Here is an 18745-nt window from a genome sequence, read left to right as displayed (position 1 = left end):
TCTCTTGCTTTAACCCTTAAGAGGTGAGAAGGGGCAACATAGCAGCTCAGGCTGGATCTTACGCCCATCCCTTCCTGTTGGCCCTCTGTACTTTATTTAACTAAAAATAAGTTAAGATTTTAATTTACTTCTTTGCATTCTTATCAATGATTGGTCTCCCCAACAGACCCTGCCCAGATACGCTCCATGCATCCCTTGGGGAGGAGACTTTCTGATTTTGTGTCGGGGAACAAAACTGTGGAAGTGTGTAGTGAAATAAATGCTGGGGGAAATGGGGAAATCCTGCACCACCAAAAGTATGCTGCTGTGTTACTGATGGGAGACCCATCTAATGTAGGGTGTCTCAGCCTCTGCCACTTTAAGATGTGTGGACTTCATCTCCCAGAATTCCCAGCTGAATTCTCAGCTGGAATTCTGGGAGATGAAGTCCACACAACTCAAAGTGGCCGAGGTTGAGAAAGACTAATCTAGTTTGCAAAGACATATTGGAGTAATATTCATATTCTCACTGTGAATGTAAAGATAAAACCAGAAACTTTGCTTACGAATTGAGCCCATTTATGTTGCAAAGTGAGAAATTTGTTAAGTGAATTTTGTTGCATTTTACAACTTTTCTCGCCACATTTGTTAAGTGAATCACTGCAGTTCTTAAATTAGTCACACGGTTGTTAAGTGAATCTGGTTTCCCCACTGACTGCTTGTCAGAAGGTCGCAAAAGGGGATCACATGACCCAGGACCCTGCAGCCGTCATAAATGTGAGTCAGTTGTCAAGCATGCGGAGGTAAATCATGTGACTGTAGGGATGCTGCAATGTTCATAAGTGGTTGTAAGTGTGAAAAGGGTCACTTTTTTCAGTGCCATCATAACTTCGGTCACTAAATGAACTGTTATAAGGACTACCTGTACTTCAGAAGTGAAGGCCCTATCAGAAGAATAATTTCGGGTCCCAACCCGAACCGACGTTATGCAGGAATTAGTAAAAATTAAATGCAGACAGCTGTGAGGAAAGGAGAGTGATTCATTCCCAAAAGTCAAGAAATTTGCCTTATGGGGGCAGCTGCAGAGAAAATGGGGTACATAGATATTGCTTTATAAGGGGAGCTTGTCCTGGGTGTGGACATGTCTAGGTCCTGATTTTAGGGTGACCCTGGAGGCGCGTGGGCATTTGTATGTGTTGACCCCAGAGAAGGAGTTGATTATACAATACAATACAATACAATACAATAGTAGAGTTGGAAGGGACCTTGGAGGCCTTCTAGTCCAACCCCCTGCCTAGGCAGGAAACCCTATACCGTTTCAGACAGATGGCTATCCAACATCTTCTTAAAGACTTCCAGTGTTGGGGCATTCACAACCTCTGGAGGCAAGCTGTTCCACTGATTAATTGTTCTAACTGTGGAATTAAATTCCTGACAGTTAGAACAATTAAATCAAGTGATGTGGACTGAGTCTCTTCAGTTGAATCCTATTATGTTGACATTGTGTTTTGTGTGTTTGCTTGTGTGTGTTTACCTGTGTTTACCATTTGAAATAAGTGCTTAATTAATTCTTCTGCTTGAGTAAGTTTAAAGGATTTCAGAGGCTGTAAATCAGTAACTTTATGGAGACCTGATTTGGATCAGTTAACATATCATTCCCTTTACAATATTTCTAACACAGTTGTAATGTTTATAGCTTCTTCCCACAGGTCCCAGAAGGGCTGGTTCATCTCAAAGACACCTATTATCTCTCATTACAGGAGAGAACCCCACTGAAGTCAATTTGGCTTACATTTTATGATTATATTACTTAGTTGTTTATATGCACACTAGGAGCGTATGCACCGGAGACAAATTCCTTGTGAGTGTCCAATCAGACCTAACCAATAAAGAATTCTATTCTATTCTAAATTCTATTCTATTATTCTATTGTAATTCTTATTCTATTCTATTTTTTATTCTATTCTATTATTCTATTCTTTATATTATTCTCCTCTCTCTCCTCTCTCCTCTCCTCTCTCCTCTCCTCTCTCTTCTCTTCTCTTCTCTTCTCTACTTAATCCTATTCTATCCTATCCTGTCTCATCCTATCCATCAGATTTTGCCAATTGCTAGACTGCATTGTACAATACCTAAAAATCAGTCCCTACCCTTTTTCAGGCGGGAAATACAGCAGAGATGTCCCAAAGGTGCTTTTTCAAGAGTCGACTGGACTTTCTGGTTTTTCTTTGAAGATGTTTCTTTTCTCCTCCAAGAAGCTTCTTCAGCTCTGAAGAGTTGAAAGTCCAATCGCCTCTTGAAAAAGTACTTTATTTATTTTATTTATTTTGCCAAATATGAATTAGATAACAGATCTAAGTATAGACATGATTATGACTACATGAAATGGTATGAATAAAAGGGACCATTAGGACAGGGACGGTAGGCAGGTTGGTGCACTTTTGCAGGCCCCTTACAGACCTCTTAGGAAGGGGGTGAGGTCAACAGTAGACAGTCTAAGGTGAAAGTTTTGGGGGTTTGGAGAAGAAACCACTTTTTGGAAAACCACGATCTGGTTGACTGAGAATCTGCAGAGACATGAGGCAGAGATGGAAAAAGAGCGCAACCTAAGCAGCCACCCGGTTTCCAAGCTCCCAAATTTTCAGGCTACGGAATTTTCTTTATTGTTTTGTTTGGGGTAGAAAGTTTCTTCTTGGGCTCAGGAGCCAAATCGCTGCGCTTCAACCTTGCGTGCACCCACCTCGTCCAAACTGATCCCATTTTTTCCTCTATTTCTCTCTTCGCCCCTCTTCCTCCCTCTCTCTCTCTCTTTCTCCCTCCCTCTTTCTCTTTCTCCCTCTCTCCATCCCTCTCTCTCACCCTGTCTCTTTCTCTCTCCCTCCCTCTTTCTCTTTCTCTCTCTCCCTGTTCTTCTCTCCCTCCCTCCCTCTCTCTCTCTCTTTCTTCCTCCTCTCCCCTCCTCCCCCGCGACAGAAGAGAATAGAGTTGCTAGCTTTCCTCCAAGGGTTAAACAGAGTGAACAAAACAGTCCTAGAAAGGCATTAGGGGGGCAATGGGGGGGGGAGACAGATGAAAACCCATTTCCGGCTGTATCCTCCTTCTTCCCTCCCCCCCCCCCCTTCATACTCCCCCCCTTTCTCGGCTTTGCTTTTCTATGGAAGCTGAGCCGTTCTGGAGAGATTAGCATTCAGGAGCGCAGCTGTCCCCATAGCTGGTAAGTTGTGCTTGGCTGGAGAAGGGAAGGCAGGAGGGAGCTTGCAATGCACAAAAGCCCAGCCAGTCCAGAGAAGGCTGAGAAATGAAAAGGCAGAGAGGGACAGGGTCCACGCCTGCCCCCCCTTCCCCACGCCTTTTGCAATAAATCCATCCCAGGCTCCTCTTCCTTTATTGCAAAAGTCACTCTGGTTTTGTTTTGAGAAGGGATTTTCCTTGTCATCAAATGCGCAAAGATGCAGGCTGCACCTTTAAAAGTGTGTGAAGCCGCACAGACACATACACACACCAAGAATGAAATGTTTTGGGAACTATTAAATATAAAAGGCCGAATATTATATTTCCTTAAAGGAGAAATGGAAAATCATGTTTTTTGGAAGCAGAAAGCAGCCCCCGAGTCTTTAGCAATAGCCCACAGCAGGTGCCAGCCCTGAAGGAGATAAAGAGCTAATGGAAAGAGGAAGCCAACTATCTAGATAGTGAAGGCTTTGGTTTTATTAGTCATGAAGCCTGTAGCTGGTCCAATGAAAAACTGTACAAAAGAGATGGGTTGCACCCATCCAAGAAAGGAACTGAGTTACTTGGCATTAAATTCACAGATTTTCTTGATAAACATTTAAACTGAAGAGCGGGGACAGAGAATTAATAGATACAGAACATCTCTGTCCCCAGCAAACTAAAATTCATAGGGTTATAAATGCATGTAACATAGATGTGTGTGTGGGTAAGATTATCACTCCTGCTGTCAAGCAAAACCAAGCATGTAATAGTGATTGTCATACCATGTGCATGAATCACACAAGTGGCAAGAAAATAGGGGCAGTCAGGCATAATACAGGTTATGTAGACAGTAAACACAAGGTCAATCAAAATGGACTCAAATGTCTATATACCAATGCACAGAGCATGAGGAATAAACAGGGAGAATTAGAAATTCAAGTAAAAGAGGGCAGATATGATATTATTGCCATTACAGAAACTTGGTGGGATGAAACTGACAAATGGAACATACAGCTAGAAGGATTTAAATTATTTAAAAGAAATAGACCAAATAAAAGAGGAGGTGGAGTTGCACTATATATAAGAAATAACTATGTCTCTACAGAAATAGAGCACAACAATAATGAGAACTATCTTGAATGCATTTGGGTCAATATTAAAGGTTGTGGGGGAAATGACATTGCCATAGGTCTATACTACAGGCCACCCAACCAAGCAGAGGAAGAAGATGAACTTTTTGCTAGTCAGCTAACTAAGGTATGTAGGAAGCACACCACAATAGTAATGGGAGATTTTAACTACCCTGACATCAACTGGGAAACAAACTCTGCACCAAGTGGAAGATCCAACAGGTTCCTAACAAACCTAGCAGACAACTTTGTTTTCCAAAAAGTAGAGAAGGAAACAAGGGGATCAGCCATACTGGACTTAATTCTCACTAACAGAGAAGAAATGATAGAAGGTGTTGAAGTCATAGGAACCCTGGGGGCAAGTGACCATGCAATATTGGAATTCAACATTATCCAAACACAAGTAGTAGAACAAAGTCAAACTAGAGTCTTGGACTTTAAGAAAGCTAATTTCAATAAACTTAGAGAGAGCTTGGGAAAAATTCCATGGATGAGAATCCTCGAGGGGAAAACAACTCAAGAAGCTTGGGAAATTTTGAAAAATGAGATTAGAAAAGCCCAGTCTAACACAATACCAATGAAGAAGAAAAACAACAGCTCCCAAAAGAAACCAGCATGGCTGCATAAACAACTATCTGACAAACTGAAAGACAAAAAAAGTAAGTATAAAAAGTGGAAGGAGGGGGACATAACTAAGGCACAATATCAGCAAATAGCCCGAGCCTGTAAAGATGAAGTGAGGAAAGCTAAGGCTCACAATGAAGAAAGGCTTGCCACAAAAGTAAAAATTAACAAAAAAAGCTTCTTCCAACATGTTAAAAACAAGAAAAAAGTTAAGGAAACAATTGGTCCATTGCTAGGAGAAAGTGGCAAGAAGGTGACAAGCAACAGGGAGAAAGCAGAACTATTTAACTCATGTTTTGCATCTGTCTTTACACAAAGGGATAAAACAGTCCAACCTATCAAAAGCAGCACCACAAAATTAGGAACACAAATTGAAATAGGGAAGAAAATGGTAAGTGAGCACCTGTCTACCCTAGATGAGTTCAAATCACCAGGACCGGATGGATTACACCCCAGAGTTCTGAAGGAACTAGCAGACGAGATCTCAGAACCACTGAATTATATCTTTCAGAGATCCTGGAACACCGGGGAACTACCAGAGGACTGGAAAAGAGCTGATGTGGTTCCCATCTTCAAAAAAGGGAAAAAATTAGATCCAGGGAACTACAGACCTATCAGCCTAACCTCAATACCAGGAAAGATTCTGGAAAAAATAATCAAGCAACGAATTTGCGAACACCTAGAAGCAAACAAAGTAATAGCCAAAAGCCAACATGGATTTGTCAAAAACAGATCATGCCAGACTAATCTTATTGCATTCTTTGATAATGTGACAAAATTAGTGGACCAGAGGAATGCCGTTGATATAGTTTACTTGGACTTCAGTAAGGCTTTTGATAAGGTAGACCATAACCTACTACTAGATAAAGTAGAAGAATGTGGGTTAGACAGCATCACCACCAGATGGATTGGTAACTGGCTGACCAACCGCACTCAACGGGTAGTCCTCAATGGAACTGCATCTACATGGAGGGAAGTATGCAGTGGAGTACCCCAAGGCTCTGTTTTAGGCCCAGTACTCTTCAACATCTTCATCAATGATTTGGATGAGGGAATAAATGGGGAACTCATCAAATTTGCAGATGATACCAAGCTGGCAGGAATAGCCAACACTCCAGAAGATAGGCTTAAGATACAGAAGGATCTTGACAAACTTGAACATTGGGCACTATCTAATAAAATGAAATTCAATGGTGAAAAGAGTAAGGTTCTACATTTAGGCAACAAAAACGGAATGCACAGGTACAGTATAGGTGATACCTTACTCAGTAGTAGTAACTGTGAAAGGGATCTTGGAGTCCTAGTGGACAACCATTTAAATATGAGCCAGCAGTGTGCAGCAGCTGCCAAAAAAGCCAACACAGTTCTAGGCTGCATCAACAGAGGGATAGAATCAAGATCACGTGAAGTGTTAATACCACTTTATAATGCCTTGGTAAGGCCACACTTGGAATACTGCATTCAGTTCTGGTCGCCACGATGTAAAAAAGACGTGGAGACTCTAGAAAGAGTGCAGAGAAGAGCAACAAAGATGATTAGGGGACTGGAGACTAAAACATATGAAGAACGGTTGCAGGAACTGGGTATGTTTAGCTTAAGAGAAAGAAGGACTAGGGGAGACATGATAGCATTATTCCAATATCTCAGAGGTTGCCACAAAGAAGAGGGAGTCAAACTATTCTCCAAAGCACCTGAGGGTAGAACAAGAAGCAATGGGTGGAAACTAATCAAGGAGAGAAGCAACTTAGAACTGAGGAGAAATTTCCTGACAGTGAGAACAATTAATCAGTGGAACAGCTTGCCTCCAGAAGTTGTGAATGCCCCAACACTGGAAGTCTTTAAGAAGATGTTGGATAGCTATTTGTCTGAAACGGTATAGGGTTTCCTGCCTAGGCAGGGGGTTGGACTAGAAGACCTCCAAGGTCCCTTCCAACTCTACTATTGTATTGTATTATTATTGTATAGATGGCTCCATTCATAAGCAAAGCAAATACTGTGGGCAGAAATCCATTCAAGACGGGCTATTTTGAAAAGCCTTGCTGCAAAGTTTGACAGCTAACGAAGCACAGCAGCCCCCTCACCCAAGATCCAGCACACGAAGAAAGCCATTAGCCGCAATGGGAATTGCCCAACATCCTTTCACAACACAAGCCCCTTCATTGCACAACTCCCCCCCCCCAAGTAGCATTTCAGGATCTGTATAAAAATCCTGCCAATCATCTATCTAATTGGTCAGTTGCCCCAGAACCAGAAGCCCAGGTGGTTCTGTTCACCAATAAACAGAATCTTTCTGTTGGGAAGAAATGTCCTTCTGGGTTCAGTTCCAGATAGGGAGAAAGACACTGGAAATATGGTGGCTGTTTGGAAAGATGGTTTTTTTAATGGTGGACAGGAATCACCTGCCTTGATGATGTTCGCTGAAGAGAAAAAAAGGGGAAGAGATGCTGAGGTCCCTGAGTTTTATGCCCTCTCTGGACTTTTGAATTTGAGCTTGTGTTCTGATTGGTTGTCAGACTCCCATGGGGCCATGCAGGGGCAACTCTGTAGGTTTTGAGTTCAAGTTTTGAGCCTTGTTTGGTGGTGATGTAATGAAAGGGCTTTGGGATTCCTATTATGGCTCTGGCTGAAGTAGGTAGATCTTTGTTATGTAGAATAGACTGGCTCAGGCCTTAATGGCCCATTGACAAAGGGGGGGGGGCAGAGAGCTGCAGGGAGCTGCTGTGTCTTTAAAACATGTTTCTCCTTTTCTCATCCCAGGAAATATAATATTCTGCCTTTTTAATATTTCCTAAAATATTTCTTTTTCCTAGGAGAGGTTTGGGTGCTAACATTTCCAGTCGGACTCCATGTTATTTCCAGTGTCTTTTCTCCCAGCTTGGAACTGAACCAGAGGGATATTTCTTCCAACAAAAGGAAGAAGGGATTTGCTTCTCTCAGAGTCAGCCCCAAATCTTGCTTTCAAGACTGCAACTCAGCTTGTAAACTCATTTACATTAGAAGGGGTCAGTTCTGCCTAAATTTATTTGAAAGCCTTTGTCTGAAGGGGGGAGGAAAGAGGCTTTTAGTGGTTGATGACAATATGGGCCTCTAGCTTCTTTCAAAAGGCCAAACAGGGTTGGCTCTGGTTAGTACTCTGAGAGGAGATCATCACCAAGAAATTTCACATTGGTAAGATGAACTAGGAAGTCCAAAAACATCTGGGAAGAAAGACAAGGGCAAAATTCTGTATGTTGTTGCGAACATAACTGTGTTGGAAGAAAAAAATCCAGTCCTGTCCCAAGCCAGAAGGGGGGAAAAACCGCTGGAAATAAAATGGAGGCTGGCTACAAGGAAAGAAGGTCTCTGCTTATTTGGCTTTCTGGAAACGTCAGTGGCGGCAACATGTTTCTGGGGTGGCTGACAAAATGGCTGAGTGGATGGGTGGATTTTGACAGGGTTCTGGGGTTTGGCGATTGAGATGCTCCAGGGGGTTGTGCAATTTAGTGAGCCTTATAACTTTTGCTATTCTAATGGTGGTGGGTAAATCCTATTATGTCCTAAAGATCATGCCCTGTCCTTAGAATTTGGATGAGAGGAATCTACATTCGTAAGCCCATCAGCTCCAGCCTGGGGAAAGAGTGGCTGAAGGCATTTTGTTTGTGAAAGGCTGGCCTGGATTTCTGTAAATGGATACTGAATGGAATACTCCAGTTTTCTCAATAGATCTAAAAGTATCTCATTCATAAAACTTAATCATTGGAGGGACTACCTGGAGGGTTTTCCGGGCACTGGAGAGATGTGAATTATTTGATCCTAAGAAAGCCTTCTTTCTGGTGTGTGTGTGTGTGTGTGTGTGTGTGTGTGTGTGTGTGTGTGTGTGTGTGCTTCCTACAACTGCATGTGGTTGATTCGATGTCCATTCACCTTCTGGGTATATATGCATTCAAGATATATTGAGGCCAAGCTCAACTGGCTTTTAATGAAAGAGGTGTCATCACATCCATCTTAATTCCTTAGGAGTGAATGGATAAATGCTTGCCAACATGATCCATCTGTATTAAATAACTGTAAGTTTCCTAAGGATAAACCTGAATATATATTGTACAAAGTTAGCACCCACCCCTCTCCTAGAAGAATGAAATATTTTGAGAAATATTTTTAAAAAGGCAGGACATTATATTTCCCTAAAGGAGAAACATGCTCTTGGAAAGCAACCCCCACCTTTCTTAATAGCCCCAGCAGGACTGGGCCAGCCTATCTACAAGACAAAAGGCCTTCAGCTCCAGGGTGATGGGAATAAGACATGACCCTTTAGGACACAATAATACCATTTAGCAGAAGACACAGAGCTCACTGCATTGCAATCTCCTAAGAACATGGCATCCCCCAGCAAGCTTCAACCAAACCTGTCAGCTCAGACAAACATGACCCCACAGGAGTCTGACAAGAACCAATAGACTACATGTTCTTGTGCAGGAACAGGAAGTTCAAGTGCAAAGCCCAAGAGAAGCTATAAAAACCCGTCACTCTCAACTCCATGTGTCCAGCTGCACCAGGCCCATATGTTGGGTGGTTCTGTTCACCATTAAACCCTCTTTCCAACCAGCCTCCATGTTTCCAGTGTCTTTCTCCTCGCTTCGAAGCTGAACCAGGTGGATATTCCTTCCAACAATATATATTTTATTCTCTCCATACACCTTATTTGCAGATTCTTTTTTGTTTCTTTTCAGACTTGCCAGATATGATAAAGTAGAATAAAATATGGATTAAAATATAAGAATGAAGACGTGGCATAAAAGGGACAGTTAGAAGCTTGCTTAAAGGGACAGGGAAATGTCATCAGCCTCTAACCACAAGATGTTCTAGCCAACGTCCCTATGTCAAAAGTCCAAAACCACAAGGTTCAATTAAAGTTCGTTAATGGCACGTAGTCCATACCTGTAACAAAAGGAGAAGTAAGACCCCCCCATCTCCTTATAAGGCTTTTTCCTCAAGGTAACCAATAAGAAATGAGTTAAGTGTTTCCGTGTTACGCTGTCTTTGAGAATGTATAAGAATGCGTGCTTTGATAAAGAAGGTTGTTCAGAATTTGCAATGTTAGCCATGTGCTAACTTTCTGAACCTGGCTGCCAAATAAACTCCTCCTGTATCCTGAGAAGTCTAAAGCCTGTCATTTTCGGCAACAATATTGCTTAGTGAGTGATCTCTTCATCCCAGGCGCCCAATTCACTTTCTTTCTGTTGTTTCCAAACCTTACAGGAGCATGGAAGCTTCTGCCGTGGACCCATTCCAAAAAGGAGGCCTCTTATCACAGGGAAGTCCTGTAGCTTCAGCTGGAAGGACCTACAATAGTATCCCCTTCCAGAATGTGGCGGAGGAACGTAAGCATTCCGAGTGGGAGAGAAAAGATGTGCTAGTAAAAGCAGGAGAGAGAAAAAAGGCTAGAAATGCCAGAGGAACAAGAAAAAAAATAATATAAGAAGAACATGCTGGATCAAGCCCTTAGCTTATCTAGTCTAGCAATCTATTCTCACAGCCAATTGCACAAGGAAGCCTACCAGTATCCCAGCATACGACCTTCAGAGGGCGTCAGTCTGTCATCACAACTAATAGTCATTGATCTCCATGGCTTCCATAAATTGGCTCACCTCTTGTTTGAAGCCGGCCAATCGGAGAGCCGGCAACACGTTTCGTGGTAGCAAAATTGAATTGTTGAATTCAAAGTCGGATTCATAATCAAAGTATGTTGCAGACTTCCTGTTGTCTGTCCTGTTTTTTTTTCAAGATTTAATTTCATTGCGTGACCTCTGGTTCTGGTATTTTGGGAAGGAGAAAATGTACAGGGGATACACACTGTGTGGACACCGTGAATTGTTTACCAGTGAGAGATTATCTAATATCTCTCTCCCTCACTCTCTCCACCTGTTTCATCTATCTATCTATCCATTTATCTGCATCCATCTATCCATCCATCAATCCATCCATTCATCCATCCATATCTCTCTCATCTAATCATCTATCTATCCATCCATCCATTCATACATCATACATCATCTCTGTCCGTCCATCCATCCATCCATCCATCCATCCATATCTATCTGTCTGTCTGTCTGTCTATCTCATTTTTCTTTACTTATTGGTATCCTGCCTTTATTGTTTTTACAAATAAATCAAGGCGGCAACTACGTCCAACACAACTGCCTCCTATTTTCCCCACGACAACAACCCTGTGGGGCGGAGTGGCCTGAGAGAAAGTGACTGGCCCAAAGTCACCCAGCTGGCTGTCATGGCTAAGGAGGGCTTGAACTCACATTCTCCTGCTTTCTAGCCTGGTGGCTAAGTCACAAAACCAAACTGGCTGTCAAAACTTGCTTCATACTCTTAAATGTCCTTGTGCAGCCCTTTATACCCTTCAAGTAGTTGAGCCAACTTCACCTCCAGGAATCGGGGCCTTTGTCGAATACTGAGTTGTTTATAGAGAAAGTTTCCTAATTATTTGAGAGTGGAGACTTTCAAAGAAGCTAGTCAGGACAGACATTGGAGATGGAGTTCTTGTCAAGCAAACACTAACTCATGTCTAGAATTAATGAATTGGACAGCAGGTTGTTCCTTTAAATATTTTTTTCAAGACAGGGTGTAGAGTTAGTTATCTGGTTTAAGTAGCTGACTGTACTCATTCCTCAGCTGGACTTTGACTTACATCAGATGTTTCTCTTCATTTCAGATGGGCAGGTGTGGATCAGAAGAAATGATAGAGAGCTGTCAAAATCTGTGCTGGAGAACAGTTACACATGCCAAGATGTAGAAGACACTTTTGAAAATTCAGGGGCAATGAAGGAAAACGGAAACCTGATTGGTGAAAGGAATGTACCTTTCGCTAATTTGGACATAGGTGTCCATGAAATTTCAGCCCACCCAGACCTTCCAAAAGATGGAAAAAACCACGAGGCTTCTTCCTATGTAGAAACTTGGGATGAAACGTCAGATAGGAACATGCATTGGAAAACCCACCCAGGAGAGAAGCCATTTCAATGTCTTGAATGCGGGAAGAGTTTTAGTAGGAACTCCGAACTGATTAGGCACGAAAGTGTTCATGCAGGAGAGAAACCCTACGAATGCCCCCAGTGCAGAAAGAGCTTCAGCCAAAGCAGAAACCTCACTTCCCATCAAAGGAGCCACACGGGAGAGAAGCCTTACAAATGCTTGGAGTGCGGGAAGTGTTTCAGTAACAGCAGCATTCTCACTTCCCACCAGAGGAGCCACACCGGAGAGAAACCCTATCAATGTTCAGAGTGCAGGAAGTGCTTCAGCCAAAGCGGCATTCTCACGGCGCACCAAGCCATGCACACGGGACAAAAGCCGTTCCCATGCCTGGAGTGCGGGAAGAGGTTCCGCCAGCTCATACACCTTACCTCCCACGAGAGAATCCACACGGGAGAGAAACCCTTCCGGTGTCCGGAGTGCGGGAAGAGTTTCCGTCAACATATACATCTGACTTCTCACAAGAGAACCCACACAGGAGAGAAACCCTTCCGGTGCCAAGAGTGTGGGAAGACCTTCAGCCAGAGTTCGCACCTGATTCGGCACGAAAGGACCCACACGGGAGAGAAACCGTTTAAATGCCTCTCGTGCGCAAAGAATTTTGGTCACAGCTCCGAACTGGTTCGACATGAAAGAACCCACACGGGGGAGAAACCCTTTAAATGTCCCGAGTGCGAGAAAAGCTTCAGTCGCAGCTCTGAACTCATTCGACATAAAAGAATCCACACCGGGGAGAAACCCTACAAATGCTTGGAATGCGACAAGAGCTTCGTCGACAGCACGAATCTTATTAGGCACCAGATAAGCCACACAGGGGAGAAACCGTACAAGTGTCCGGAGTGTGGGAAATGCTTCAGTCAGAGCAGAAGCCTTACGGCACATCGACGGATTCACACAGGCGAGAAGCCCTTTAAGTGCCAGGATTGTGGGAAATGTTTTAGTCAGAGTGGGATCCTTACCGCGCACCAAGGCATGCACACGGGACAGAAACCCTTTAAATGCCTGGAGTGCGGAAAGAGGTTTCGTCAGCACATCCACCTGATCTCCCACCGAAGAATTCACACGGGCGAGAAGCCGTTTAAATGCCCGGATTGTGGAAGGAGCTTCCGTCAGCACATACACCTCACCTCTCATAAAAGGATTCACACCGGGGAGAAACCTTTCCAGTGCCAGGAGTGTGGCAAGAATTTCAGTCACAACTCCATCCTTATTTCTCATGTGAGAACCCACACCGGAGACAAACCTTACAAATGCTTGGAGTGTGGAAAGAGCTTCACCTGGAGTAACCTCCTGATTAGACACGAACGAACTCACACGGGGGAGAAACCTTTTAAATGCCCAGAGTGTGGCAAGGGCTTTAGTGAGAGATCACTTCTTTGTAAGCACCAGCGGCGTCACGCCGGGGAAAAACCCTTCAAATGTTTGGAGTGTGGAAATAACTTTTTCTCTAGCACGCTTCTTATTCGACATCAGAGGACTCACACAGAGGGGAAACTACTGAATATTTGGAGTGTGGAAAACCCACCAGGAATTGTTTGAGATGACAAGAATGTGAAGAGAAAATTATTACTCGTGATCAGAATGGGACAAAAGTTGTCATGCCCTAAGTCCAGCAATTATTTACCAAAAATTTGCAGAGTAAGGCACCATAATTATTCTTTTCATGGAATAAGAGTTTTTGTCTTAGCACAGTATCTCATCAGGAAATTCCAAGAGGCAAATGTGAAGCGGAAGTGCACAAAGCAAGGCAGGACAGCTATATATTTCTCAGAAACTAAACCATCATAAATCTATCATTTTGTGTAGGTGCTCTTGACTTCCTTGAGAAGAGTGAAATTGAAGAAACTCACTAATTTAACATTTATGGTTCCAGTATGTTTCTTAGTCACTTCAGCTAAGATTCTGTAGGTCAGTATCTGTTAGCCCAGCTGGGGAATTCTGGGGGTGATTGGAGTCCAGACATCCTATAGTTGTTAGAGTGAACGTGTGTGATTGAAAACTGTTCTGCACTGCGTCTTTTTGTACAAAAGTCACTCCTTGCCATTTATGTTCATTTTCCTGTTTTTAAATTTCATTTGGGATCATATTAGGCCAGAGGCTCCCAACACTTTTGGGCACCAGGGACTTGTTCCATGGAGGTGGTTTATCCACGGACGGGAGGAGTCATGGTTTTGTGTGCTGCCTGCATCTCATGGATGGGGCTTCATTTGTTTGTGCTGACCGATTTCTGGCATGCTACAGACCGGGGCCATTCCATGGAGCAGGAGTTGGGGACCCCTTATATTAGGCAGTACTCAAAGGCCTAGTTGATGTTCATATCCTAATATGGGGGGAAATGTTCATTTGTCAAAGCAAAAAGACCACTACATTTAATATAAGCCAAACATAGGAGATGACTTACGTTGCATGCTTAAGTAATAATAATACAATAGCAGAGTTGGAAGGGACCTTGGAGGTCTTCTAGTCCAACCCTCTGTGTTGTGTAGGCTGCAGTGTTGTGAAGGCTGCTCATAAGCTAAGTCCCAGATGAGTAAGGCTTAAATATAGATTTGTGGGGGGGGGGGGTTTTACACCAATGGAGAAGTCATGAGAACATCTGTCATAATGACAACAAATATATATTAAAAAGGAGGAAACTATTGTCATGGGAGCACCAGTGAGAAAGTTAGAGACAGCCATTTTTGATCTTTTTCCAAGAATGTGTCTCCATCCATTTGACATTACTGCCACCTTGTGGCCGCATTGCATAATAGCACCAGGCATCCTTAATATTGCTCATCTTTATTTATTTATTTATTTATTTATTTCGATTTATCAGTCGCCCCCTCTCCACAAAGGGACTCGAGGCGACATACAATTAAATCAAAGATACAAGTGTGGCATGGAGGAGGTAACATCAATATTTAACAATCAAATTTAAGTGAAAGCCACTAGGTTAAAATAAATAGCAATAAATTAGAACAGTTAAAACAATTTAAAAACCCCAAAGTTCATTTTAAAATATTAAAATATTAAAATTGCCAGGGAGGTTAGAAGGTTCTAGTTAGGCCAGGCCGGCTAGTTGGAACAGGTGGGTCTTGAGTTTCGTGCGGAAGGAACGGAGATCGGTCGTTATCCTGATATCTGGGGGGAGGTCATTCCAGAGGGCTGGGCCCATCACAGAGAAGGCCCTACTCCTGGGCGCACATCTGTCATTAACATGTGCAAATGTTTGAACTAAGGCAAGAAAATGCTGCCGTATTGACAAGTAGTCCTCGACTTACAACACTTCACTTAGCGACCTTTTGAAATTACAACAGCACTTTAAAAAAGTGACTGTTTTTTCACACTTATCACCATTGCAGCATCCCTGTGGTCGTATGAGCTAAGCTTGGCAACTGACTCATATTTATGACGGTTGCAGTATCCCGGGTTCATGTGATCCCCTCCTGCGACCTTCTGACAAGCCAAGTCAATGGGGAAGACGGACAGATGGATGGATGGATGGATATACACTCTAGTCTGAAGTCCTATTCCTGTAATCTCCTATTGGGGCTTAATTTGGGTTTTTTGTTAAATATAGTGCTAAATAGAGTATATCCATGGTGGTGCAGTGGTTAGAGCGTAGTATTGCAGGCTAACTCTGCCCACTGCCAGCAGTTCAATCCTGACCGGCTCAAGGTTGAGTCAACCTTCCATCCTTCCAAGATCGGTAAAATGAGGACCCAGATTGTTGGGGGCAATAGGCTGACTGTAAACTGCTTAGAAAGGGCTGTAAATAATTGTGAAGCGGTATATAAGTCTAAGTGCTATTGCTCTTATGCCTCCACCATGCCAACTTGGCCCCAACCTTGTTGGCCTTTAAAAAGTCCCTGAGGACATGGCTATGAAGAGCCTGCATGGTGATTGCATTGTTTGTCTGGATGGCATTCTTCTGTGCTTTTATTTTTGCGATTTATTGCTCGAATTATTTTTATCTATATATGTTTGGAGGGGTTTTTTGTTGTTGTTTTTAACTTGTAAGCTGCTCAGACTCACACTAGTGAGATGGGTGGCTATAAAAATTTAAATAAATAAAGCAAGCATGTAACAAAGATTGGTGCCATAGATGACTTTCACCACTTGTTTCTGACTTTCATACTGATGTGGGCACTTGAAGCTTTATATATTCCTGACTTGGTTTGATAAAACTTAAGTCTTTAATGTAGAAAGTAAAGAAAGAAAAGTCTTGTTCTACTAACATAGGAGAAAAAGATGCTAGTGATAATTAATCTATACGTAATCATATGAGGCGAGGGGCTTTTTGGGATGCAGAACTTATACTTGGACTTTCCAATGCATTTAAGACAACGTGGAACAAGTTATATGTTCACCTCGAGCAGGGGTGTCTAACTCGATTTCATTGAGGGCCGCATCAGGGCTGTGGTTGACCTCGGAGTGGGTGGGGTAGGCGTGGCCAGCTTGATGTCACTCATGTCGGAGGCTCCTGTGGCGGCCCAAATGCTCAGCTAGCAAAAACAGACTCCCGATCTCTGTTTTCAGCAGGGATGGCCTCCTGCAACCCTCTGCCAGCGAAAACGGAGCTTGGGAGGGCTGCATATGGCGCTCCCAAGCTCCATTTTCGCTGGCAGAGACACCGCAGGCTGGTCCTTCGCCGTTTCCAGGGTGGCTCCGTGTGCCAGATCTAAGCACCCCACGGGCCATATCCAGCCCGCGGGCCTTGAGTTTGATACCCCTGACCTAGATCATTGTGCATATTTAACCTAAGCAGGAGGTAAAACTACCCCTGAAAAAATACAGTATGCTTGATTTGATTAAAAGGTAAAAGTAAAGGCTCCCCTCGCATATATGTGCTAGTCGTTCCCGACTCTAGGGGGGGGTGCTCATCTCCATTTCAAACCGAAGAGCCAATTCTGTCCGAAGACATCTTGTGGTCATGTGGCCGGCATGACTAAATGCTGAAGGCGCACGGAACGCTGTTACCTTCCCACCAAAGGTGGTTCCTATTTTTCTACTTGCATTTTTACATGCTTTCGAACTGCTAGGTTGGCAGAAGCTGGGACAAGTAACAGGAGCTCACTCCATTGTGCGGCGCTAGGGATTCAAACTGCTGACCTTTCTGATGGACAAGCTAAGCGCCTTAGCCACTGAGCCACCGAGTCCCTTATGTGCCATCAAATCAAGGTCAAGTCTGAGTGATCACATGATTTTCTCCATGATAATCTGTCACTAACCTGGTCCTTCGGCTCTTCTGCAGGCCAAAATTTCAATTTCCTTCCAACTTTTTCCAGCTTTAGAGCCTTTTCCATTCTGATGGAAATGAAATCCAAGAGAGAATGGGGAGGAAAGACATGTCCAAGAAGCTAAATATCTTGGTACACAAGCCCTTCTCTCTCCTTCCTCTCTTTTGATGAAAACCACTTTTGCCCTTATCTGATCTTCTGCTCACTAGGGAATTCTGGGAGTTGAAGTCTGCACGTTGTAAATTGCCAAAGTAGAAAATTAATATGAATACCAAGGGCATGGTATCAGTAATATCAGTCTCCACGTACCTTCTCTCTGACATCAAGAATTATATATAAAACAAAATACACACACACACACACACACACACACACACACACACACACACACAATATCTGCAGAATTTTAGTTGAGGCAGTCCTCTTATTTTTGATAAACAGGAAGGATCCTGTGAAAGTCCTCAACTTACAATCTGTTGTGGCCCACCAGCAGAGCTGGCAGCAGATTCGGACAGTGAGGAGGTTGGGGAGGAACGTGGGCCAGTCCTGGAGTCTGAGGAAGGCTCTGGTGAGGGCTCTGTGTCCGAGGCAGAGAGGGGGCCAGAGCCATCTGACAGTTATCAGCTGCCGTCAGAGTCAGACATCAGTGAGGCAGACGAACAGCTGGAGGCTATTCCCAGTGTGCGCATGCACAGAGTTGCCAGACGAAGGGAACAGTTAAAGAACATGGATCGACTTGGGAGTAAGGCCATAGGAGGAGGATGAATGGCCTCTCCCAGAGGAAATAAAAGAGGAGCGAAAGGGGAGTGGAGTTTGCAGGAGACAATTAGTTTGCTTAATTGGTTTGTGACTCTCCGAGACTGTTTACCAAGTTTTGCAGATATCAGCCTGTCAGCTCTCCAAGCCAGATAAGGTCTATGACTGTAAATCCTCCCTCGAAAGACTTTGCTGGATGTGAATGAGCAGAATTCACAGTCAGTTAATAAAAGGGTTTTTTTGTTCGGGACCAGGAGTTTGCTTCATGCTCTCGGGAAGCCTCGGTCAGAACATAACCACAATTGATCCCAAAATTTCTATTGCTAACTAAACAAGACAGTTGTTAACTGAGTTTTGCCTGCTTTTACGGCTTTCTGGCCATGTGGATCACTGAGAGTTGTTATGTTAGTAACATGGTTGTTAAGTGAATCAGACTTTCCCATGGACTTGCTTCACAGAATGTCGCAAAAGTGATCACAGGATCACAGGACACTGCAACCAACATAAATACATGCCAGTTGCCAGGAGCCTGAATTCTGATCGACCATGTGGGGATGCTGCAATGGTTATCAGTGTGAATAAACAGTCATAAGTTACTTTTTCTCAATGTTGTCCCTTTGAATGGTCATAAATGAATAGTCATAAGTCCGGGACTACCTGTAATATATATACATGATGCGACCTTTGGACAAGCAAAGTCAATGGGGAAGCCAGATTCACTTAACAACCAGGCAACTGACTTCGCTCCTCTTCTCTTGACTCTATTCTATTCCCTTCTGTCCTGTTCTACTAGACTCGACT

At 43.3% G+C, this 18745-nt stretch overlaps 1 protein-coding gene across 1 annotated transcript; it reads left to right on the top strand.

Annotated features, from left to right (window-relative positions):
- Positions 1-3080: 3080 nt before the first annotated feature.
- LOC309383775 (uncharacterized protein) lies at positions 3081-16023 on the top strand. The gene is made up of 3 exons (XM_081936649.1): positions 3081-3193; positions 10185-10306; positions 11650-16023. The coding sequence occupies exons 2-3, from the start codon at positions 10189-10191 to the stop codon at positions 13503-13505; spliced, it is 1974 nt and encodes a 657-aa protein (XP_081792775.1). The 5' UTR covers positions 3081-3193; positions 10185-10188; the 3' UTR covers positions 13506-16023.
- The last annotated feature ends 2722 nt before the right edge of the window (positions 16024-18745 follow it).

Source organism: Natrix helvetica, assembly GCF_964273705.1.
Source record: "Natrix helvetica genome assembly, chromosome: 1".
In the NCBI taxonomy this organism is placed as follows: Eukaryota; Metazoa; Chordata; class Lepidosauria; order Squamata; family Natricidae; genus Natrix; species Natrix helvetica.
This window is presented reverse-complemented; position numbering and strand designations above follow the sequence as displayed.